Source organism: Procambarus clarkii, chromosome 44 (assembly GCF_040958095.1).
Source record: "Procambarus clarkii isolate CNS0578487 chromosome 44, FALCON_Pclarkii_2.0, whole genome shotgun sequence".
NCBI lineage: Eukaryota > Metazoa > Arthropoda > Malacostraca > Decapoda > Cambaridae > Procambarus > Procambarus clarkii.
Genome location: NC_091193.1, coordinates 27,944,971 through 27,969,153, shown reverse-complemented (window position 1 = coordinate 27,969,153; position 24,183 = coordinate 27,944,971). Strand labels below are relative to the sequence as shown.

The 24,183-nt window shown below is 48.8% G+C and overlaps 2 protein-coding genes across 3 annotated transcripts in view; one reads left to right on the top strand and one right to left on the bottom strand.

Moving 5' to 3' along the window:
- Nucleotides 1-24,183, bottom strand: part of LOC123745433 (choline transporter-like protein 1) — a 218,860-nt gene that overhangs the window by 193,046 nt on the left and 1,631 nt on the right. Inside the window, exon 1 of one of the 2 annotated variants that reach the window (XM_045726001.2) lies at nucleotides 3,923-4,125. The exons of the other annotated variant lie outside the window; for it this stretch is intronic. Within the exon in view, the coding sequence (XP_045581957.2) occupies nucleotides 3,923-3,959 (37 nt within the window). The 5' untranslated portion in view covers nucleotides 3,960-4,125. Of the gene's footprint in view, nucleotides 1-3,922; nucleotides 4,126-24,183 lie in introns of those variants that run through there. 2 annotated transcript variants of the gene reach the window in all.
- Nucleotides 7,557-8,137, top strand: LOC138350206 (uncharacterized). Its single transcript, XM_069300554.1, has 2 exons — nucleotides 7,557-7,624; nucleotides 7,837-8,137. The coding sequence occupies exons 1-2, from the start codon at nucleotides 7,557-7,559 to the stop codon at nucleotides 8,135-8,137; spliced, it is 369 nt and encodes a 122-aa protein (XP_069156655.1).

The window sequence follows — 24,183 nt, the reverse complement described above, 5'->3', positions numbered from 1 at the left end:
ACACCACCCCCGTCGCTAGCACCTCCCCCCTCCCTAACACCACCCCCGTCGCTAGCACCTCCCCCTCCCTAACACCACCCCGTCACTAGCACCTCCCCCTCCCTAACACCACCCCGTCACTAGCACCTCCCCCTCCCTAACACCACCCCCGTCGCTAACACCACCCCCGTCGCTAGCACCTCCCCCTCCCTAACACCACCCCGTCACTAGCACCTCCCCCCTCCCTAACACCACCACCCGTCACTAGCACCTCCCCCTCCCTAACACCACCCCGTCACTAGCACCTCCCCCTCCCTAACACCACCCCGTCACTAGCACCTCCCCCTCCCTAACACCACCCCCGTCGCTAGCACCTCCCCCTCCCTAACACCACCCCGTCACTAGCACCTCCCCCTCCCTAACACCACCCCCGTCGCTAGCACCTCCCCCTCCCTAACACCACCCCCGTCGCTAGCACCTCCCCTCCCTAACACCACCCCGTCACTAGCACCTCCCCCCCTTCCTAACACCACCCCGTCGCTAGCACCTCCCCCTCCCTAACACCACCCCGTCACTAGCACCTCCCTAACACCACCCCCGTCACTAGCACCTCCCCCTTCCTAACACCACCCCCGTCGCTAGCACCTCCCCCCCCCCTAACACCACCCCGTCACTAGCACCTCCCCCTCCCTAACACCACCCCCGTCGCTAGCACCTCCCCCTCCCTAACACCACCCCGTCACTAGCACCTCCCCCCTCCCTAACACCACCCCCGTCACTAGCACCTCCCCCCCTCCCTAACACCACCCCCGTCGCTAGCACCTCCCCCTCCCTAACACCACCCCGTCACTAGCACCTCCCCCCTCCCTAACACCACCCCGTCACTAGCACCTCCCCCTCCCTAACACCACCCCCGTCACTAGCACCTCCCCCCCTCCCTAACACCACCCCCGTCGCTAGCACCTCCCCCTCCCTAACACCACCCCGTCACTAGCACCTCCCCCCTCCCTAACACCACCCCGTCGCTAGCACCTCCCCCTCCCTAACACCACCCCGTCGCTAGCACCTCCCCCTCCCTAACACCACCCCGTCACTAGCACCTCCCCCCTCCCTAACACCACCCCGTCACTAGCACCTCCCGCTCCCTAACACCACCCCGTCGCTAGCACCTCCCCCCTTCCTAACACCACCCCGTCGCTAGCACCTCCCCCCTTCCTAACACCACCCCGTCGCTAGCACCTCCCCCTCCCTAACACCTCCCCCTCCCTAACACCACCCCGTCGCTAACACCACCCCGTCGCTAGCACCACCCCGTCGCTAGCACCTCCCCCTCCTTAACACCTCCCCCTCCCTAACACCACCCTGTCACTAGCACCCCCCCTCCCTAACACCACCCCGTCACTAGCACCTCCCCCTCCCTAACACCACCCCGTCGCTAGCACCTCCCCCTCCCTAACACCACCCCCGTCGCTAGCACCTCCCCCTCCCTAACACCACCCCCGTCGCTAGCACCTCCCCCCTCCCTAACACCACCCCGTCGCTAGCACCTCCCCCTCCCTAACACCACCCCGTCACTAGCACCTCCCCCTCCCTAACACCACCCCGTCACTAGCACCTCCCCCTCCCTAACACCACCCCGTCGCTAGCACCTCCCCCTCCCTAACACCACCCCGTCACTAGCACCTCCCCCTCCCTAACACCACCCCGTAACTAGCACCTCCCCCTCCCTAACACCACCCCGTCACTAGCACCTCCCCCTCCCTAACACCACCCCGTCACTAGCACCTCCCCCTCCCTAACACCACCCCCGTCGCTAGCACCTCCCCCTCCCTAACACCACCCCGTCACTAGCACCTCCCCCCCTCCCTAACACCACCCCGTCCCTAACACCACCCCGTCCCTAGCACCTCCCCCTCCCTAACACCACCCCGTCACTAGCACCTCCCCCTCCCTAACACCACCCCGTCACTAGCACTGCCCCCTCCCTAACACCACCCCGTCACTAGCACCTCCCCCTCCCTAACACCACCCCGTCACTAGCACCTCCCCCCTCCCTAACACCACCCCCGTCGCTAGCACCTCCCCCCTTCCCTAACACCACCCCGTCGCTAGCACCGCCCCCTCCCTAAAACCACCCCGTCACTAGCACCTCCCCCCCTCCCTAACACCACCCCGTCACTAGCACCTCCCCCCTCCCTAAAACCACCCCGTCACTAGCACCTCCCCCCCTCCCTAACACCACCCCGTCACTAGCACCTCCCCCTCCCTAACACCACCCCGTCGCTAGCACCTCCCCCCCTCCCTAAACCACCCCGTCACTAGCACCTCCCCCTCCCTAACACCACCCCGTCACTAGCACCTCCCCCCTTCCTAACACCACCCCGTCGCTAGCACCTCCCCCTCCCTAACACCACCCCGTCACTAGCACCTCCCCCTCCCTAACACCACCCCGTCACTAGCACCTCCCCCTCCCTAACACCACCCCGTCACTAGCACCTCCCCCTTTCCTAACACCACCCCCGTCGCTAGCACCTCCCCCTTCCTAACACCACCCCCGTCGCTAGCACCTCCCCCTCCCTAACACCACCCCGTCGCTAGCACCTCCCCCTCCCTAACACCACCCCGTCACTAGCACCTCCCGCTCCCTAACACCACCCCGTCGCTAGCACCTCCCCCCTTCCTAACACCACCCCGTCGCTAGCACCTCCCCCCTTCCTAACACCACCCCGTCGCTAGCACCTCCCCCTCCCTAACACCTCCCCCTCCCTAACACCACCCCGTCGCTAGCACCTCCCCCTCCCTAACACCACCCCGTCGCTAGCACCTCCCCCTCCCTAACACCACCCCGTCGCTAGCACCTCCCCCTCCCTAACACCTCCCCCTCCCTAACACCACCCCGTCACTAGCACCCCCCCTCCCTAACACCACCCCGTCACTAGCACCTCCCCCTCCCTAACACCACCCCGTCACTAGCACCTCCCCCTCCCTAACACCACCCCGTCACTAGCACCTCCCCCTCCCTAACACCACCCCCGTCGCTAGCACCTCCCCCTCCCTAACACCACCCCCGTCGCTAGCACCGCCCCCTCCCTAACACCACCCCGTCGCTAGCACCTCCCCCTCCCTAACACCACCCCGTCACTAGCACCTCCCCCTCCCTAACACCACCCCGTCGCTAGCACCTCCCCCTCCCTAACACCACCCCGTCGCTAGCACCTCCCCCTCCCTAACACCACCCCGTCGCTAGCACCTCCCCCTCCCTAACACCACCCCGTCGCTAGCACCTCCCCCTCCCTAACACCACCCCGTCGCTAGCACCTCCCCCTCCCTAACACCACCCCGTCGCTAGCACCTCCCCCTCCCTAACACCACCCCGTCGCTAGCACCTCCCCCTCCCTAACACCACCCCGTCGCTAGCACCTCCCCCTCCCTAACACCACCCCGTCGCTAGCACCTCCCCCTCCCTAACACCACCCCGTCGCTAGCACCTCCCCCTCTCCCTAATTTAAATTTAAACAAATTTGGATAATGAACATATTACACATGCTGCCATGAGGCACTTGTACTCGCGGCCTGTTGGGGGTCACAGTACTGTGTCGAGGTCACCCACCTGTTGGGGGTCACAGTACTGTGTCGAGGTCACCCACCTGTTGGGAGCCACAGTACTGTGTCGAGGTCACCCACCTGTTGGGAGCCACAGTACTGTGTCGAGGTCACCCACCTGTTGGGGGCCACAGTACTGTGTCGAGGTCACCCACCTGTTGGGAGCCACAGTACTGTGTCGAGGTCACCCACCTGTTGGGAGCCACAGTACTGTGTCGAGGTCACCCACCTGTTGGGAGCCACAGTACTGTGTCGAGGTCACCCACCTGTTGGGAGCCACAGTACTGTGTCGAGGTCACCCACCTGTTGGGAGCCACAGTACTGTGTCGAGGTCACCCACCTGTTGTTTTCTTCCGTGTTCTTGCTGCGCGCTCCATCAGTAATGGCGTCCGTGTCTTGATGTTCCTTGGTCAGCCCGGGTGGTCAACAGCAGGTGGGGAGGGTGGTGGTGGTCCCTCTTGGTTAGCCCCGGTGGTTAGCAGCAGGTGGGGAGGGTGGTGGTGGTCCCTCTTGGTCAGCCCCGGTGGTCAACACAGCAGACAGGGAGGGAGTAGCTGGGGTCTCCTTGGTTCGATGCTTCGACACCCTCATGAAGCAAATCTTTAACTTTTGTCTTCTGTGCTGCTGTCCCTCACAACTTTGGCCAAAAATTTGTTTGTGAATAAAAAACTAATTTACTTTACCCATTGTCAGGTAATGTCCAGACCATCCTCATTAACAACGGTAATATGCTCATTAAACCAGCCACCTACAACCCGTCCTCGACTCGAATCCAGTACATCCAGCGGTCGACCCCACAGACTCATTCATAAATGTATACATGCTGTTCATTCAAAACGGGAATGTTCTCAAATATAAATTAATATTATAATATATTAGAATATTGTGCATAGATAGCCATAGGTTAGGTTAGGTGTTTAGGTTCTGTTGGTGATTATTTGCATTTGTAGTACGTGGGTGAAGCATTTATAGCGTTGTGATTCGAACAAAACTCGTCAGTGAAGCACTTGTTCCGGAAGTGTTCGAACGAAATCAGTTGTGAGTCGCGTGTAAACCGTTTTTCATTCATAAACAGCTGGGGGGTTTGGCGGGTGCATGGAATAACTTTTGGGTCTTCGTTAGGAGGACGGGCTGCCGAACCCCCTCTTTATGACTGAAAAACACCCTTCACATGATTCACAACTGATGATGTTTGAACTTTTCTCAAGCAGTGCTTTGCTGACGTCCTCTGTTTGACTCGCTCCTCTGTAACTGCCAACCCGTCCTCATCAATAAAGCAGCCCGTCCTCCAAACAAAGACCCAAACGTGATTCCATGCACCCGCCAAACCCCCTGTTTATGAATGAAAAGCGGTTTACACACGACTCACAACTGATTTCGTTCGAACACTTCCGGAACAAGTGCTTCACTGACGAGTTTTGTTCGAATCACAACGCTATAAATGCTTCACCCACGTACTACAAATGCAAATAATCGCCAACCGAACCTAAACACCTAACCTAACCTAACCTAACCTAACCTAACCTAACCTAACCTAACCTATGCCTATATATGCACAATATGCTAATATATTATAACATTAATTTATATTTGAGAAAATTCTTGTTTTGAATGAACAGGAAGTTAAAATTTATGAATGCGTCTGTGGGGTCGACCGCTGGATGTAATGGACTTGAGTCGAGGACGGGTTGGTAAACAGTGTTGAAATTGTGTAATAAGTGAGACGGCGGCCTCCCTCGTGTGCACCCTCCATTTCCCCTGCCCCCCAACACAGCCCATCCGCCATCTTCCCCCACCCCGCTACCAGCACTTTGGGTCTTTCTCAAACCCCGCCACCCATCAACCACCAGCCTGCCCACTGACAGTGCCCAGGCCATGCCCAACTTCTCAGGAGGGTAATTTACCTTGTTACACTCCATTCGTGAAGGAGAGGGTGCACTCAGTGGGCAGCCAGGCGTCAGGACATCCAGGCGTGGTGCAGGTCGCGCCTTTCACACAGCCTCCTTCCAGCCAAGAGGGGGAACACCCAAGTGGAAACTGTCGAGTGTGTGACACACGGGTGTGTCTTGTTGCTGATGGAACTGTCCACCTACATCCTGCAAATTTAGGTCGTTGTCTAGGAGTCTAGGTGCCCCCCCCCCCTCCCCCCAGGGCAGTAACAACAGACAACCTGCTGCAGGAGCGAGGAACAATACCTCTCTCAACTTTATTTCAGCAGACAATAATCTGTTTGAAGCCTAGTTTACCTTACAGGTAACTATCCAGTCTCTGTACATAACTCCCGCTAATGCCACTGATGTTAATGAGATAATCCTTTCCCTTAAAACAAAGTCAAGTGCCCTTGCTGAGATACCAACTCTAATTTACAAAAAGCCTCCAGATTTCTAGCTTCTGCCATTGCATTGCTCTACAACAAATCACTTGAACTCCAAACCTTTTCGGATATTCTAAAAAAAAAACGAGAGTAACCCCAGTCCACAAATGTGGTGATCTCACTGATGTCAACAATTTCAGACCTATATCAATTCTGCCAACCTTGTCAAAAATATTTGAAAAGCTAATCTACAAGCAGCTATACTCATATCTAGCCAAACTCAATATACTTAGCTCTTGCCAGTATGGCTTCAGACCCAAAAAAAGCACTAACGATGCACTGATTAGTATGATTAACTTGATACATACAGCTCTTGATAAAAATGAGTTTCCTGTTGGGTTATTTGTGGACCTGCGTAAAGCTTTTGACACTGTCAACCACCAAAACCTTCTTCTTAAATTACAACATTATGGAGTCAGAGATCACGCCCTGCAATATCTTCAGTCTTACCTTACTGACAGGCTCCAGTATGTTTCTGTGAATAATTCAATTTCTCCCACCCTACCCATCAACATTGGTGTTCCACAGGGCACCATACTTGGCCCTCTCCTCTTTCTCATCTACATTAATGACCTTCCAAATGCCTCTCAACACCTCAAACTAATTTTATTTGCTGATGACACAACCTTCATATTCTCCAGTCCTGACCCTCTTGCTCTAAATGTCACAGTGAATACTGAACTAAATAAAGTCCATCTCTGGCTAACTGCCATCAAACTCACCCTTAACATTGACAAAACTTTTTATATTTTGTTTGGCAATAAATCCTCAGATCAAATTAATCTAAGAATAAACAATATCCAAATCAGTAACAAAGTAGATGGTAAATTCCTTGGTGTCCTCATCGATAACAAGCTGAACTTACAGGGACACATTCTAAGTATAGCAAAAAAAGTTTCTAAAACTGTTGGCATTTTTTCTAAGATCAGATATTATGTTCTTCGCCCTGCCCTGGTGACGCTCTATTACTCTCTCATCTGTCCTTATCTCAACTATGGTATTTATGCTTGGGGTTCTACTACCCAATATCATTTACGTCCTCTAATTACTCAACACAAAGCTGTAATTAAAACAATATCAAACACTGGGCCCCACACAACACTCGGTACCCTTACTTAAATCTTTGAATATGTTAGACAGAGTCACTGCACATCCTCTCATGTGGTTATCTTCTTGAGGTTATCTTGAGATGATTTCGGGGCTTTTTTTAGTGTCCCCGCGGCCCGGTCCTCGACCAGGTCTCCACCCCCAGGAAGCCGCCCGTGATGGCTGACTAACACCCAGGTACCTATTTTACTGTTAGGTAACAGGGGTATAGGGTGAAAGAAACTCTGCCCATTGTTTCTCGCCGGCGCCTGGGATCGAACCCAGGACCACAGGATCACAAGTCCAGCGTGCTGTCCGCTCGGCCGACCGGCTCCCTGTGTACTCTATATATTTAAAACTCTGAGCTGTAATGCCAATCCTGACTTTAAACGCTTCCTAGAAGGTTGTATGTAATAGAACCCATGAGCACCACACCAGAAACAAATACCTATTTGATATTCCAAGAGTGCGCCTTAACCAAACTAGAAATGCTCTACAAGTCAAGGGACCCAGAATGTGGAATGACCTTCCCAATCATGTCAAAGGCTGTACCTCTCTCAACCAGTTCAAGAGAAAAATTAAGTACTACCTAATAAACTACATGTAACCTGCTTTACCCCCTAAATGTCAACCCATGTCTTGCTATTTTGAAACACTACTGTTTGTTGACCAACTTAATTAATTGCTGATTTCTGTCATGCTCCTCCCCCCTTTCAAGACAATTTATTCATTAATCTCAATTAGTATTAAGTTTAGTCATAAATACTAATCTCAATTAGTATTTAAGTTTGTAGCCGGACCCAAGCTGAACACGACAAAGCTCTTCGTGCAACATTGCAACGCTTACGAGAAAAGAATCTGACGCTAAGCCGAGCAAAGTGTGAGTTCAATCAACATAAAATTGAATTCTTTGGACATGTTCTTAGTGATAAAGATCTGTCTCCAGATCCTAAGAAAGTTGCAGATATCAAGAATGCTGCACCTCCTTCAACGTCCACAGAAGTACATAGTTTTCTGGGAATGGCAAATTACTCTTCTCGCTTCATTCCAGATTTTGCTTCCATTACCAAGCCTCTACGTGAACTTCTGGAGTAAAATTCATCATGGTACTGGAGTGATATCGAGCAAAATGCATTTGATGCTGTGAAAGATGCACTAGTAGAGAATGCGACTGCTGCGTACTTTGATCCATCAATGGACACTGAGTTAACGGTGGATGCTAGTGCTGTTGGTTTAGGTGCTGTGTTAGCCCAACACAAACCTGGTCAACCAGATTCCAAAGTAGTAATTGCCTACGCCAGCCGTTTTCTCACAGATGTTGAGCAACGATACAGTCAGACAGAGAAGGAAGCTCTTGCTCTTGTATGGGGCTGTGAACACTTTAATGTGTATCTGCTTGGTGCGCCCTTCACCACGATAGTCACTGACCACAAACCGTTGGAGACCATCTTCAATAATCCAAAGTCCAAACCACTAGCTCACATGCAAAAGGTATGATTTCCTGGCATTGATCGTCAAGAAAAGGACATGCATGATGCCTGTGTCCTTTGCCAAGCTGCAGTGGATACTTCAAGACCAACACCTCTACAACCTTCACCACTACCTGCTGCACCATGGACGGAAGTATCGATGGACTTCTGCGGACCGCTACCAACTGGAGAGTACTTGATGGCAGTCATTGATGATCACTCACGTTATCCAGAAGTAGAAATCATCACTTCCACATCTGCAAAGGCCGTCATCCCGAAACTCGACAAGATCTTTTCAAATTTTGGCATTCCTGAGTTGTCAAGACGGACAATGGACCGCCATTCAATGGACAAGACTTCGTCAACTTTGCTGAGCATATTGGATTCAAACACCGCCGTGTGATGCCACTACATCCTCAAGCAAATGGAGAAGTCGAGAGATTCATGCAACCTCTCATGAAAGCGGTACGCTGTGCTCATGCCGAAGGACGATCCTGGAAACAAGCTATGTATGCTTTTCTCAGGAACTACCGTGCAACACCACATGGAACACTGGGCAAGTCGCCTGGCGAACTCTTATTTGGACGTCCTATGAGAATCACACTACCCGTCATGCCAGCCGAGGTAACGGATAAACGTCTCGCTCAGAAGGATGCACTAGCCAAGGGCAAAATGAAAATTGCTCATGATCAACGTGCAAAGGAACAATTCATAAAGGTTGGTGATACTGTTCTCGTTAAAAAGAAAAAAGAGAGAAAGCTAGATATGCCGTATGATACAAAACCATATAAAGTGATTAGTGTAAGAGGAACTATGGTAACAGCTAGTAATAGAGATCATAGTATAGCGCGTAATATGGCTTATTTCAAAGTGATTCCAACTAGTGTAGAAAATGATGAAGTGCAAAGTCGTGCAAAAGAAAAAGAAAAAATGAGTTATAACTCAATAAACAATTCATCAAGGAATATTATTGTATTTGGGGACTCTCGTCCTAAACGTCATGTTAAACGCCCTACACGATTTGATGATTAATTGTGTTCCTATGTAATACAAAGTATTTACTTGTTATGCTGAACTAAATTTAATATTGTTTGAATAATGCAGATCTCTCATTCAATATTTTGTAACTTTGTATTACAGTTTGTCATTTTTATAATAATAAAAATAATAATAATAATAATAATAATAATAATAATAATAATAATTGATTTAGGAACAGTACATACATAGTTGCAGAGTTACAGTACAAACATTCTGTTAGATTTAAAGATAGAGGAAGTACACACAATACCTAAAGCCACTAGTACACAGAGTGTTTCGGGCAAACCGAAACCACCAATTATTAATTATTTTGTTTAACATTGCATATGTATTTTTAACATTGATATCCTGTGTGGTAAAGATTAAGTTGTTTAAATTCTGTGTGATTAATTAATGTAAAATGTATGCAACATCTTTTGATATGTTAATAACTTTCTTTGTGTTAATAAGTTTACCTTGTGATATAAGAATGGTAGATATCCTGTATTCATTTTTTATAAAGAAAAGGAAGGATATCATGTTCGTAGCAAACGGTACCATCCGTTTGTATGTGCTGCGTTTCATACGCCAGCCGTATGTAAACAACAGAGAGCGCACAGGACGCCCGCCAAGCTTGGACGCTGCTAGTCATGTATCAGTATAAGTATTAAAGTCAGTAACCAAGCAATGGCTTTATATCAACCCTACAACCAAGACTTCCTCAGCTACACACAACACCGCAGAAATGAGGCACAATTATCTGGAGGAAATCTATAAAGAAGCCGGAAATGAGTTAGATCAAATCTACACTGATGGGTCATCTAGCCCTGTCAATGGCAGGGCTGGTGCAGCATACACTGTAATTAGGAATAATGCCTTACAACGCGGGTATGAAGGAAAAGCCCGTATTGAGAAATATGCCTCTTCAACACAAGCAGAGCTAACTGCCATTGTTATGGCGTTAAGATTCCTTGAACGAAGCATTAACGGTGCAGTGAACTGCATTGACTCTAAAGCAGCGCTACAAAGCCTTACTAAAAATCGGGCAGAAAATCTTGCGATAGTCGCTGAGATCAGGAGAGCGGAGAGAGTACTAATCAATCAGGGAAGAATCGTCAAATTTCTGTGGATCCCCTCCCATGTTGGAATCTGTGCAAATGAACAAGCAGATTTGCTGGCTGCTGAAGGCACTGAAGGAGACCATATTGAGTACTTCATACCCAAGACTCTTCTACAAATTAGAGGTATTGTCAGGCAATATCACCGTGACAAGGTAACTGAGGAAAGGAGGACAGAAGAACAGGTCAGTGAATCTGTACGCTGGTACAATGTGGTTGCATCTGGCAATCCCAGTCATTATGGACGAAGAGGAGGTGGCCGCGGGAGAGAATCAGCAATAGCAAGAATTTCTCTTGGATACAAATATTCATAGAGATACGGAATGGAAACAACAGTTGAGGAGCGAAGTTGCAGAATCTGCGATGAGAGTGATGGACACCGCCTTGACCACTACCTGAGAGAATGTGAACATCTGAGAGACATTAGAAATATATGTAAAATAATAAATCCCACATTGTTTGAGTTAGGAAAACACTATTTGTCAAATATAGAGACTATTCTTGAAAGATTCCCCCATTTTGCACTCGCAAGATAACGTAAGATTTTAAGGGTTGAAAGATGTTAATTTTATTGTTTCATAAACTGTTCACTTGAGACAGTTAACCCCCTCCCCTTCCGGCCCGTTGGCGTCGTGAGGGGGCTTGGTGGACGGCTGCCGGAGTGTGATGCTCCGTTGGGCAGTCCTCTGTCCTTTTCTGGCCTTGCACTCCTGCTGCTGTCTTCTCCAATTGTGCCGGATCGCTTTTCCTTTTCCTTATGTTTCGTTTTTCTCCCCCCTCTTCTCCTATCTGCTTGTCGTTTCCTGCCGACCTTTTGCTTGTTTTGGATTATTTCTTTGGACTTCTTCTATTTTGACGCCCGGGTGCTTGAGGAGGCATACTCTTGCACCCGTAGAACTGTAGTACCCGACGTCTCGAGCGAGGGGAACCTTTTATTGTCAATCCCCCTTTCGTCGCTGAACCCGATCTCGACGGACTGACGGTTCTTAAGGTGGCGTTTGTGGGGCGTATACTCACGACGCACCCCTAGGGGGCCCCGGCATGATCAGCGATAGCTTCCTGTTGGGTGTCCTGCCTCTAATTGTGGCTCCATGGTGGGTATGGGGGCACATTCGTGGATGAATTTGTCACTTTTCGTCTCTATGTCGTTGAATGTTTCCGTTGTACCCTCTCAGGCTCGTGGGGTGGGCGACCAAGCCCCCGAGTCGGCCTGTATTGGAAGACCAGGCTCTGTAGCTCCCGCTGCGTTGGGCCCCGACCTTGCTCCTCCTTTGACCGTCCTGACTTCTTCCCCCAGCTCCCCTCCCTCCTCTGAGGTTGGGTCGAGCCTCCAGCCCCCGGTGGTGACCACTTCGTCCCCTGGTGTGGCTAAGTCTTTCGTTGTGACTACTGCGCCTTTTGACCCCTCTCTCTCTAGGGGTTCTCAACGCCGTTCGCGCCCCAACCGCACTCGCTCGATTCCTTCCCGTGCTGATGCGTATCAGGCCTTGTTTGGTCCTGCTTCATGGGCCAAATACTTTGATCTCCTCCCTCTTGATTCTGCGCCTCCTGACGATTTCTCCCTCCATCGGCATCTTGTAGATTCCGTGGATGCGTGTGTTACTTTCAACCCCACTCGTCTCGGTACACGTGTCGTTGCTGCTCCTTCTCAGGATGCGGCTTCCCGCTTGGCTGCCTTATCTTGCCTTGGCGAGATCCCTGTTCGGGTCTCCAAGAACGTTCAGATGAATTCCAGTGTTGGCACTATTCTCCTCCCACCCCATGTTGCAACCGGTGTTCGGAATCTGCAGGATTGCCACGATGATATTCGGCATATCCTTGATGCCCAAGGCCATTCTGTCCTCCAGGTTGACTCGTTTACTCGTCCCCCTCGTGGTCGTCGCCGTCAACCCCTTCGCGTTGTGAAGATCACCTTTGATGGTAGGACCCTTCCATCCTCTGTCATTCTTGCTGGTGCTAGGTGCTCTGTCCAGGAGTATATTCCTTCTCCTCGACTTTGTAATAAGTGCTGGAGGTTTGGGCATGGTGCCCTCCGCTGCTCTGGGACTGTCTCTCTCTGTCCTTTGTGTGGGAGTGAAGGTCACTCTAAGTCGGAGTGCACTTCTCCCCAAGCTCGCTGCCTCAACTGCGGTGAGGCCCATCCTACGTTCTCCCGTGCCTGTGTCCATTACAAGCTTGAGGCGGCCGTCCTTAACCTGAAGCACCGGGAGCGTTTGTCTTTTCCTGAGGCGAGGCGCCAGGTTCGCCGGCTCCCGCCTTATACTAACGTCTCTTATGCTCGCGTGTTGCGCTCTTCCTCTCCTCGTCCTTCCCCCCTTCCTCAGACTCTCAACCGTTTCCGGGCCTTGGACCCTGATACGCCCACTGCCCCCTCCTCTGTTCCTTTGAGTTCTTTCCCGAGGGGTTCCCCCTCCTGGTCCTCTGTCTGGGGTTCCCCTTCTTTCAACCCGGTCTGTCATGTCTCCTGTGTCTTCTTCCTCGTCCCCCTCCGATCCTCCTTCCCATCCTCTTCCTCCATCTATCGGCTCTCCCCGCCGCCTGTCGGTGCAGGCGGATGTCCATCGCTCTCCTAACGGCCGTCGTGTGTGCTCTCGTTCGGCTTCTCCTGTTGAGACACTGGAATCCGTTGCCCGGTACGTAGTTGCTGGGACACCTGTCTCTTTAAGTCAGAAGCGTAAGCCTGGCTCCTCTCCTTCCTCTTCCCCGGCGGGTAAGAAGGCTTCGCTTTCTTCCTTAGCTCCTACTTCTGGCTCTGTTGCTCCTTCCCCTCCCGTTTCAGTGGTTGCGCCCCCTGTTCCTGCTATGGAGGTTTCTTTGGCCCCTGCTTCCCTTTCGGTTGCTGCTCTTGCTGGGGTGCGCTCCCCTCTTTCTACTCCCCCTCTTCCTACTCCCCCTCTTCCTACTCCCCCTCTTCCTACTGCTGTCCTTGACTGCTCCTCTCCGTTGTCTCCTCCTCTTCCTCCTCCTCCTCCGGACCCCGCCCGCCCACCTCTGATCTGTTCTCCCGTTTCCTTCCCTCCGTCTTTGCTCAGTTTACCCATGCCCCCTAACCCTGACTTTGCTGACCCTGATCCCGACCCTGATATTCTTTAACGTGCTCTGTTGCTCTTTCGCCTTTGTTTCTTCCTTGTTCTCTGTTTTTGTCCTTTCTCTTCTCGTCGTTGTCCATTCTTCAATGGAACGTTCGAGGTTATTACGCCAATTTCCTCGAACTCCAACTTCTGATTTCGCGGTTTTCGCCCCTTTGTGTCTGTCTCCAGGAGCCAATGCTTGGTGCTCGTCCTGGTCGTTTTCGTGGCTATTCCTTTCTCTCCCCCCCCCAGCCATTGCTGGGGCTTCTAATTCTTCTGCTCTCTTGATTCGTGCAGATGTTCCCTTTGTTCCTTTACTTTTTCCTTCGCCTCTCCATTGTTCTGCTGCTCGTATCTTTGTGGGGAAATGGTACACAGTTTGTTCCATTTATCTCCCCCCCGAGTGTCCCGCTCTCTCTTCCTGATTTGAAACACCTCCTAGACTCCTTGCCGGAGCCTGTGCTCCTGCTGGGTGACTTCAATTGTCGTCATTCTCTTTGGGGTGACGTTCTGACGAATACCCGGGGTCGCCTCCTTGAGCCGTTTCTCCTCTCTTCTTCCCTGTCTCTTCTGAATTCTGGTGAGCCCACTCATTTGGACTCTCGAACTCGCACCCTTTCTTGTCTTGATCTTTCTCTCTGCTCTTCTTCTCTTTACTTAGATTTCACGTGGCAGGTTCTTGATGACCTCCATGGAAGTGATCATTTCCCCATCCTTGTTTCCTTTTTCTCTTTTCGCCCTTCCCTCTCTTTCCCTAGGTGGCAGTTTGCTAAGGCGGACTGGACCCTATTTTCCCTCAGTGCTACTCTCTCTGACCTCTCCCTTCTGCCCCTCTCTCGCGCTCTCCTCCTTTTTCATGACGCTGTCTTCGACGCTGCCCTCCGCTCTATTCCTCGCTCTTCCTCTCGGGGTCCACGGAAGTGCGTTCCCTGGTGGAATGCGGACTGTGCTCGGGCTGTCCGCTGTAAGCGTGCAGCCTGGAAGAAGCACCGCCGTAGGCAGACGACCGATTCTTTTCTTTTCTTTCGGAAAGCGAGTGCGGTGGCCCGTAGGGCCATCCGTACGGCTAAACGTGAATGTTGGGCATCTTATGTCTCGACAATTACGTCCGAAACCCCTCTGGCCCAGATCTGGAAGCGTATCCGCAAGATAGCGGGTAAGTTCGTTCCCGATGTTTCACCGGTCCTTCACCTCCATGATACTCTTGTGGCGGACCCGTTGCAGGTCGCTTCCGAACTGGGTTCCCACTTTTCTTCTGTTAGCTTTGGTCTTCATCTTCCCCAATCTTTCCTTCTTCGTAAACCTGTCCTTGAGTCTCGTCCTTTAGATTTCTGCACTCATCTTCAGCTTCCCTATAATGATCCCTTCTCTCTCTCTGAACTTCGTTCTGCCCTGGCCCTCTGCGGTTCTACGGCGGCGGGCTCCGATGGTATTCATTATGAGATGCTTCGCCATCTCCCTCCGAGCACGTCTCAGTATTTACTGAGTCTGTATAATCGGATCTGGGAGTCGTCGTCAGTCCCTGAGGACTGGCTCGATGCCGTTGTCCTCCCTGTTCGCAAACCGGGGTCTCTGGGTACTTCCCCTAAGGACTTTCGCCCTATTGCTCTCACAAGTTGTGTCTGCAAACTCTTTGAACGTATGGTTAACGTTCGTCTGATGTGGTTCCTGGAACACCATCACCTCCTCTCCCCTTCTCAATTTGGTTTCCGCAAGTGCCGCAGCACGACAGATGTCCTGGTGAACTTGGAGGTCTATATTCGTACTGCTTTTGCTGCGAAGACCTCCGTTGTTGCCGTCCTTTTTGACCTAGAAAAGGCTTACGACACCACTTGGCGTTATCATATCCTATCTCAACTTCATTCTTTTGGCCTTCGTGGTCATCTCCCTCTCTTTCTCCGCAGCTTCCTCTCTCGTCGTTCCTTTCGGGTGCGCCTTGGTACCGCTCTGTCTCCCTCTTTTCAGCAATACGAAGGTGTGCCCCAGGGTAGTGTTCTGAGCACTACTCTTTTTCTGGTTGCCCTCAATGGTCTTCTTTCCTCTCTTCCTTCTGGTGTCTTCTCCGCTCTCTATGTCGATGATCTTACCCTTTGTTGTCAGGGTGATGATTCGCCTCTCCTTCAACGCCGGCTTCAACTTGCAATTGATGCCGTGTCGTCTTGGGCCACAGGTCATGGCTTCAAGTTCTCTACTTCTAAGACTTGTGCCATGACTTTTACGCGGAAACGGGTTGTTCTTCGTCCCTCTTTGTCGCTTTATGGTCATCCCCTTGAATACAAAGATTCCGCGAAGCTTTTGGGGTTATTCCTTGACACTCGTTTGTCTTGGTCTCCCCATATCTCTTACCTCCGTGTTGAGTGCTCTAAGGCCCTTACCCTCCTTCGGGTCTTGTCCCATACTTCTTGGGGGGCAGATAGGCGCACTCTCCTTGCTTTACATTCCTCTCTCGTCCTGTCTAAGCTCGATTATGGTTGCCCTGCTTACTCGTCTGCTTCTCCTTCTACTCTTCGCCGTCTTGATGCTTTGCACCATACTGGGTTGCGCCTCAGTTCTGGTGCCTTTCGTTCGACTCCCGTCCTTAGCTTGTATGTTGACACTGGCTTCCTGTCTCTCCAGGACCGCCGTGATCGCTACTGTCTTCGCTATCTTGCGCGGTCCTTGCAACATCCTTCCTCTCGCCTCTGTCGTGCTTTAACTTTTACCCCTCCTGCGGTTCCTGTTCCTCTTCACCACCTCCCTCTTTCTGTCCGGTTATCTCGCCTACAGGATTCTCTTTCCGTTCGTATTTCTGATGTTTCTCCTCGTGTTGTTCCTTCTTTGCCCCCGTGGAGGGTCCCTCTTCCGCGGTTTTGTACTTCCTTGACTCGTATCACTAAAGCTTTTACCCCTCCTACGGTTCTAAAACGCCTTTTCCTCGAGCACTTTTCTTCTCACTCCCGCTCCGTTTCTGTCTTCACCGATGGGTCTAAGTCAGCGGACGGTGTTGGCTACTCTGTTGTTTTTCCTGATCGCACTTATATGTGTCGCTTGCCTCCGGAGACTAGCATCTTTACAGCGGAACTTTATGCTATTCTCTATGCTCTTCGTCTCCTGCTTTCTCGTTGTCAGTCTTCCTTTGTGGTTGTTGTTGACTCTCGTAGTGCCCTCATGGCTCTCGGGTCCTTTAATCCAGTTCATCCAGTAGTTGTCGAGATCCAGCATTGGCTGTTTCTCGTTCACAGTAAATTTAAGTCGGTTGAGTTTTGTTGGGTTCCCAGCCATATTGGCGTGTCTTTAAATGAGCGTGCGGATGCTGCCGCTAAGGAAGCTGTCCGCTCTTGTCCCATCTCTCGTAAAGGCATTCCGTATTCCGACTTTTACCCGGTTATCCATTCCTCAGTCCTTACCCGTTGGCAGGCTTCTTGGTTGTCTGTTACTGGTAACAAGCTACGTACTCTTAAATGTTGTGTTTCCTCGTGGCCGTCCTCCTTCCACCGTAACCGGCGGTGGGAAACAGCTCTGGCGAGGTTGCGTATTGGCCATACTCGCTTAACCCATGGTCACTTGATGGAGCGCCGCCCTGCTCCTTATTGTCCTAGTTGCATTGTCCCTCTTACGGTCGTGCATGTCCTTCTTGAATGTCCTGACTTCCAGGACGAGCGTGTGTCTTGCTTTCCGACCGCCCCTCGCGGTCACCTGTCCCTCGATAGAATTCTTGGTGACTCGGATACTTTTGATATCGTTCGCCTTATGCGTTTTTGTTCTCGTATTGGCATCCTTGGTGATATTTAGCGCCCTCTGATTATTTTGCGTATTTGATGGTGCTACATAGCCTTCCCGGTTTGGTGCCTTCTTTTGATAATTACTTACTTACTTGAGACAGTTAAGCACATCACAGCTGTGTCTGGGTACAAGTGATCGGATGAACAATTCTTCCTATTGGGGAGTGTTGTACATGCTTCTATGGCGGTGTGTCCACTCACAAGATGAGTGGCGCTGCCCAATAAACTTGCCCTTCGGAGCAAAATTTTAAAGGTGATCCCTTAGCCTCCCTCCTTCTCTGTGTAGCTATCAAAGAGGTCACTGATAGTCTGACAAACAAGCTAAACATCTAGTACCTGGATGATGGCACTCTCGCCGGAACCCCAGATACCATTTTGAAGGATATAAGAAAAATCCAAGAGCAAGGAGCAGGCTTGGGCCTCATTCTCAATGCATCCTAATGTGAAATAGTCTCCTGCAACCGAAACATCTCTGGGCAAATAAAAGCTCTCCTTCCAAGCATTTTTGTTGTCAAGCCACCTGACTGCACCCTCCTGGGGTGCTGTCAGGTGGCTTGACAACGCAAGCAATCGAGGAGGTCCTGGATGCAAAAATCACTGACCTGAGGAGAATGCTGGACAGGATTGGCAAGATTGATTTTTTTTTTTTTTTGCAGGGATATTCCTGCGCGGGCCCTAAGCCTCTCTGGCTGGCCCACTAAAGGCAAGATTAATGCCCATGATGCTTTCTTCCTCTTCCTCACAAGATGTTTATCTCTGCCTAAGTTGACTTACTGTCTGAGGTGTTCTCCATCCTACAAAAGCCCCAGATTAAATGTGTATGACACCCTTCTGAGGTCCTTGCTGGTGAAAGTTCTGAACCCTCCGTTAGACGACTCTCAATGGGAGCAAGCAACCCTCCCTGTAAGACTCGGCGGCCTTGGTGTCCGCACAGCCCCCCAGATTGCTCTAACAGCCTTCCTTTCCTCCTCCCATGTATCCAACGACCTCGTAAGAGATATCCTTCCAGAACCCCTGAGTGATTCAGCAGGGATACACGATCCTGCTTTCACTGAATGTTCAAATCAGTGGGATGCTCTTGCAGCCTCAGCACCCATCACAGATCCAACAAAAAAACATACAGTCCAGCTGGGACCACCCGCTAGTGGAAAAAATAGCTGATGCCATGCTCAGCGCATGGCATCAGACATCAGACAAGGAGAAAGCCCGCCTCAGAGCAGTGCGTGCCCCCCATGCAGGAGACTTCCTCCTGGCAGTACCCATGTCGGCAATTGGCACGCGTCTAGATCCAGAATCCCTTCGTGTAGCAGTGTTCCTCCGCCTTGGTGCCCCAATTCACACTGAATACAAGTGTATTTGCAACAGGGTGGAAGCAGACAATATGGACTGCATGGATTGCACTGCAGAAAATCCAAGGGCTGGCATGCAAGACACTACGAGGTCAATGACATCATCAAGAGGAGCCTTGTTTTAGCTCAGTGCCCAGCAGACAGAGAACCTCGCATCCTAGGAGGCCAAAACCAGGATGACCCCGCACTTCGCCCAGATGGCATCACAATATACACCTGGAAGAGGGGCCAGCAAACAGCTGGTGTGGGACTACACATGTGTATCCACCCTGACTGAGACCTACATACGTTTTGGTGTTGATCAAGCAGGTGGGGCGACCAACCGCAGGGAAACAGCAAAATCAATCGAGTACTCGCGACTGGAAGGTCAATATACCTTGACATTGAGAAGACAGAAGGAAGACACAGAGACTAAAAGTTGTGGAAGCCACCTCCATCCACAACTTTAAAGCCAGACTTGACAGATTTTGAATGCAAGAATAGTTAAATTATAAGCATAGTTGGCTGGGCATAAAGAGCTAGAGCTCACTTCCCTACAGTCACTAATACGTAGGCACTAGTGGCAGAGCTGGTTGGGCACACACCACCACCATGAGGAAGGGGGGGGGGGGGTGGGGTCGGCCGGGTCAACCTACCGCAGACTAAGCTTCTCTAAGCAGCAACGTCCCTCAAACACGTATTCACCATTAACATACTGTGAATTCAAAGTCGGATTTTTGTGCATATAACAATTAATATTTCTATATAATAGAATGTTAAATTTAGCCATAGGTTAGATTTAAGTATTTAGGTTCTAATGTCAATTATTTGCATTTCTAGTACATGGGTGAAGCGTTTAAAATCCTCCCGCAGGCCAGGCTCGTTAAAGCAGCGGCCGTCCTCCCCAGATGCATTCATCAATTTTCCGATACTGTGTATTAAGAATTGGTTTGTTCTCGCATAGAAGTTAATATTATATAAAGGGAGTACCACCTCTTGCTGGAAGAAGGGACCCCTTATAATCCAGTATTGGTGTAACACAGGTTCTATTACTTGTATTAGTGTGAGTGTGCCTGCAGGCACGCTCCGCCCTGTGTACTCGCCTAGTTCTGCTTGTGGGGGTTGAGCTCTGGCTCTTTGGTCCCGCCTCTCAACTGTCAATCAACTGGTGTACAGGTTCCTGAGCCTACTGGGCTCTATCATATCTACATTTCAAACTGTGTATGGAGTCAGCCTCCACCACATCACTGCCTAATGCATTCCATCTATTAACTACTCTGTGGACCTGTTCGACCCCGCAAGGTCCAACTATACTATTTAAATGGTGCTCTCCGTCTTTAAGGCCAATTTACATGTATAATTGTGAACCGAGTTTGTTTCAGTAACTTCTTGATATAACCCATTTTATGTCTTTACATCTCTAACACATAAGACATGTTCTCTGTCATCTCTGTTTCTCAGGGTTGCAAACATGTCCTTTCATCTCTGTGTTTCTGGGTCACACACATGAACCTTTCCTTCAACTGTTCCTCGCTTGGGTCTTGGATGCTTTGTTTACTTGGTAAATAACCTTTGAACTCTTAGTATGTCATTATGTCCTGCTTGTTACTGCTGTCTTCAGTGTGGCTTGGTCTGCTGTCTCTCTCTCTCTCTCTCTCTCTCTCTCTCTCTCTCTCTCTCTCTCTCTCTCTCTCTCTCTCTCTCTCTCTCTCTCTCTCTCTCTCTCTCTCTCTCTCTCTCTCTCTCTCTCTCCAGGATATATATATATATATATATATATATATATATATATATATATATATATATATATATATATATATATATATATATATATATATATATATATATATATATATATATATATTGGTGTATACTGGCAGCAGGTTTTCTTTCAAACATGTTTCATTGAATATGACCGCATATTCTGTATTTATTATTTTCTGGTTTAGGGCTTCTATCTATAATTCTTGAGGCAATTCACATAAGAATAGAGCGACCTACCATGAACACCCAAATCACGGAACTATTTACTCTACCCACCATGAGAGTAAGGACAAGACAAGAACATATCGATGCCAACACAGAAGACAATGTCCAACATAACAGGCCAATTACACTGGATTAATCTTTGTGTTTAGATAGGAGATGCCTCGTATGGGCCAATAAGCCTTCTGCAGCCCCTATGTTTATCCCTTATGTATCCCCCCATGTTTTCACCTTCATTGTATTATCACCTGACCTAATGCGGGTATAAAATCAACTAGTATTGTAAGATCTGTTCACTTGAGAATGAACCATGGAGGTTCGAAACGTCGTGTAAATTATGCAAATAAGTGTAATACACTCTATAGTAAATCACTTCTTTTCTTCACCTTAAAAGTACGAAAATGAGTTTTGGAGAACTCCTATTTCAATTAAGCCCTGATGCTAAGAAAATAGTTAGAGGGATAGAAGCCCTAAACCAGAAAATAATAAATACAGAATATGCGGTCATATTCAATGAAACATATATATATATATATATATATATATATATATATATATATATATATATATATATATATATATATATATATATTAGTATATTTTGGTAGCAGTCTTTCTTGTAAACATATGTTGTTAAATATGACCGAAAAAGTAAGATTAATAATTCTAACACGAATTTTCTCAATATTTCTTATATTTCGTTTCACTGTTGATGGTAATTGAAAAATCAATTCTCCAAAATTCATTTTTTTTCTAGTCTGACGCGACGCTTGAACGTGTTTCGTAATAACTTATTACATTTTCAAAGACTTTAGTTTACACACACACAACTGTGACCTGTAAACACGCCATTTGCTTTTATACTCGCATTTGGGTGAGGTGATATGGTACAACAGTTTTGGATGTTGTGAACAAACTTGTGTCAAACGCAAGACAGAACACGGAACAATGGGTATTAATTGGATATATGAGAGCATAAGAATGGAAGTAACTGCAAAGGGCCTATTGGCCCATACTTCCTCTTGATGCTTCTATATTGGTACGGAGTCTTGAAGTGGGTAGAATATAGTTGTGCATTAATTGGCTGTTGATTGCTGGTGTTGACTTCTTGATGTGTAGTGCCTCGCAGATGTCAAGCCGCCTGCTATCGCTGTATCTATCGATGATTTGTGTCGTTTGTTAAGACTTCTCTGGTGATGGTCTGATTGTGGGAAGAGATTATATGTTCCTTAATGGAGCCCTGTTGCTTATGCATTGGTAATCGCCTGGAAAGAGATGTTGTCTTGCCTATATACTGAGTTCTTTGAGGCTTACAGTCCCCAAGTGGGCATTTGAAGGCATAGACGACATTGGTCTCTTTTAAGGCGTTCTTCTTTGTGTCTGGAGAGTTTCTTATGAGTAGGCTGGCCGTTATTTTGGTTTTATAGTAAATTGTCAATTGTATCTTCTGATTTTTGTCTGTAGGGATAACGTTTCTATTAACAATATCTTTCAGGACCCTTTCCTCCGTTTAATTAGCTGTGGAAAAGAAGTTCCTGTAAAATAGTCTAATAGGGGGTATAGGTGTTGTGTTGGTTGTCTCTTCAGAGGTTGCATGGCGTTTCACCTTTCTTTTTATGATGTCTTCAACCAGCATATGGCGCGGCATACTCTAAGACTGGTCTCACGTAGGCAGTGTAAAGCGCCCTAAAAGCCTCCTCACTTAGGTTTTTGAATGAAGTTCTAATTTTCGCCAGTGTAGAGTACGCTGCTGTCGTTATCCTATTTATATGTGCCTCAGGAGTTAGATTAGGTGTTACGTCCACTCCCAGGTCTCTTTCTCGAATCGTTACAGGTAGGCAGTTCCCCTTCATTGTGTACCGTCCCTTTGGCTGCCTATCACCTGATCCCATTTCCATAACTTTACATTTACTCGTGTTGAACTCCAGTAGCCAATTTTCTGACCATCTCTGCAACCTGTTTAAGTCCTCTTGGAGGATCCTACAATCCTCATCTGTCACAACTCTTCTCATTAATTTTGCGTCATCCGCAAACATTGAGATGTAGGATTCCACTCCTGTAAACATATCATTTACGTAAATTAGAAAGAGGATTGGTCCCAGCACCGATCCTTGAGGTACTCCACTCGTTACTGTTCGCCAGTCCGACTTCTCGCCCCTTACCATTACCCTCTGGCTCCTTCCTGTTAGGTAGTTTTTCACCCATACTAGGGCCTTTCCGCTTACTCCTGCCTGCCTCTCAAGTTTGTATAGCAGTCTCATGTGCGGTACTGTATCAAAGGCCTTTTAGCAGTCAAGAAATATGCAGTCTGCCCAGCCTTCTCTGTCCTGCCTTATCCTTGTTACTTTATCATAGAATTCTAAAAGGTTTGTTAGGCATGATTTCCCTGTCCAGAACCCATGTTGGTGCTTGTTTACAAGCCCAATGCTCTCCAGGTGCTCAACAAGTCTTAGCCTAATCATTCTTTCAGGTATTTTGCAGGAAATGCTTGTCAGTGATACGGGTCTGTAGTTAAGTGCCTCCTCCCTATCACCTTTCTTGAAAATCGGTACGACATTTGCCTCCTTCCAGCAGCTGGGCAATTCTCCCGACATAAGTGACTCATTAAAGATTATGTGGAACTCTGTCGAAAGCCTTTTTTAGGTCCAGACAGATGCAGTCAACCCAACCATCTCTTTCCTGTAATATCTCTGTGGCTTGATCATAGAAACTGAGTAAATTCGATACACAGGATCTTTCAGATTGAAAACCATACTATCTGTCTGATATTATATCTTTTCTCTCCAGGTGTTCTACCCATTTAAGTTTAATTATTTTTTCCAATATTTTGACTATTTCACTTGTCAATGATACCGGTCTATATTTAAGGGGGTCTTCCCTGCTTCCACTTTTGTAGATTGGAACTATGTTAGCCTTTTTTCACACATCAGGTACAACTCCTGTACACAGGAATGCCTGAAAAATCAGTTGAAATGGAATGCTGAGCTCAGGTGCACATTCTCTCAGAACCCATGGTGAAGCTCCATCTGGACCAACTGCCTTGTTCTTATTTAGCTTCTTGAGCATTTTTTCCACTTCGTCTCTAGTCACCTCTATGTGCTCTATGTTGTTCTCTGGAATTCTTATTGTGTCTGGTTCTCTGAAGATTTCATTTTGTACAAACACACTTTGGAACTTTTCGTTTAATGTTTCACACATTTCCTTTTCAATTTCCGTGAATCTATTTCCCATTTTCAACCTCTGAATATTATCCTTTACCTGCAATTTGTTGTTTATGAATTTATAGAATAGATCTGGTTATGTTCTACATTTGTCTGCAATCCCTTTTTCAAAATTTCTTTCTGCCTCTCTCCTCACTGCCGTGTAGTTGTTTCTCGCATCTTTGTAT

Excerpts from the sequence above, each read along its gene's own strand:
- LOC138350206 (XM_069300554.1), top strand. The coding sequence starts at position 7,557 with ATGTGGAATGACCTTCCCAATCATGTCAAAGGCTGTACCTCTCTCAAC. Across the intron at positions 7,625-7,836 it reads CAGTTCAAGAGAAAAATTAA|CCGGACCCAAGCTGAACACG; the intron begins GTACTACCTAAT and ends TTAAGTTTGTAG.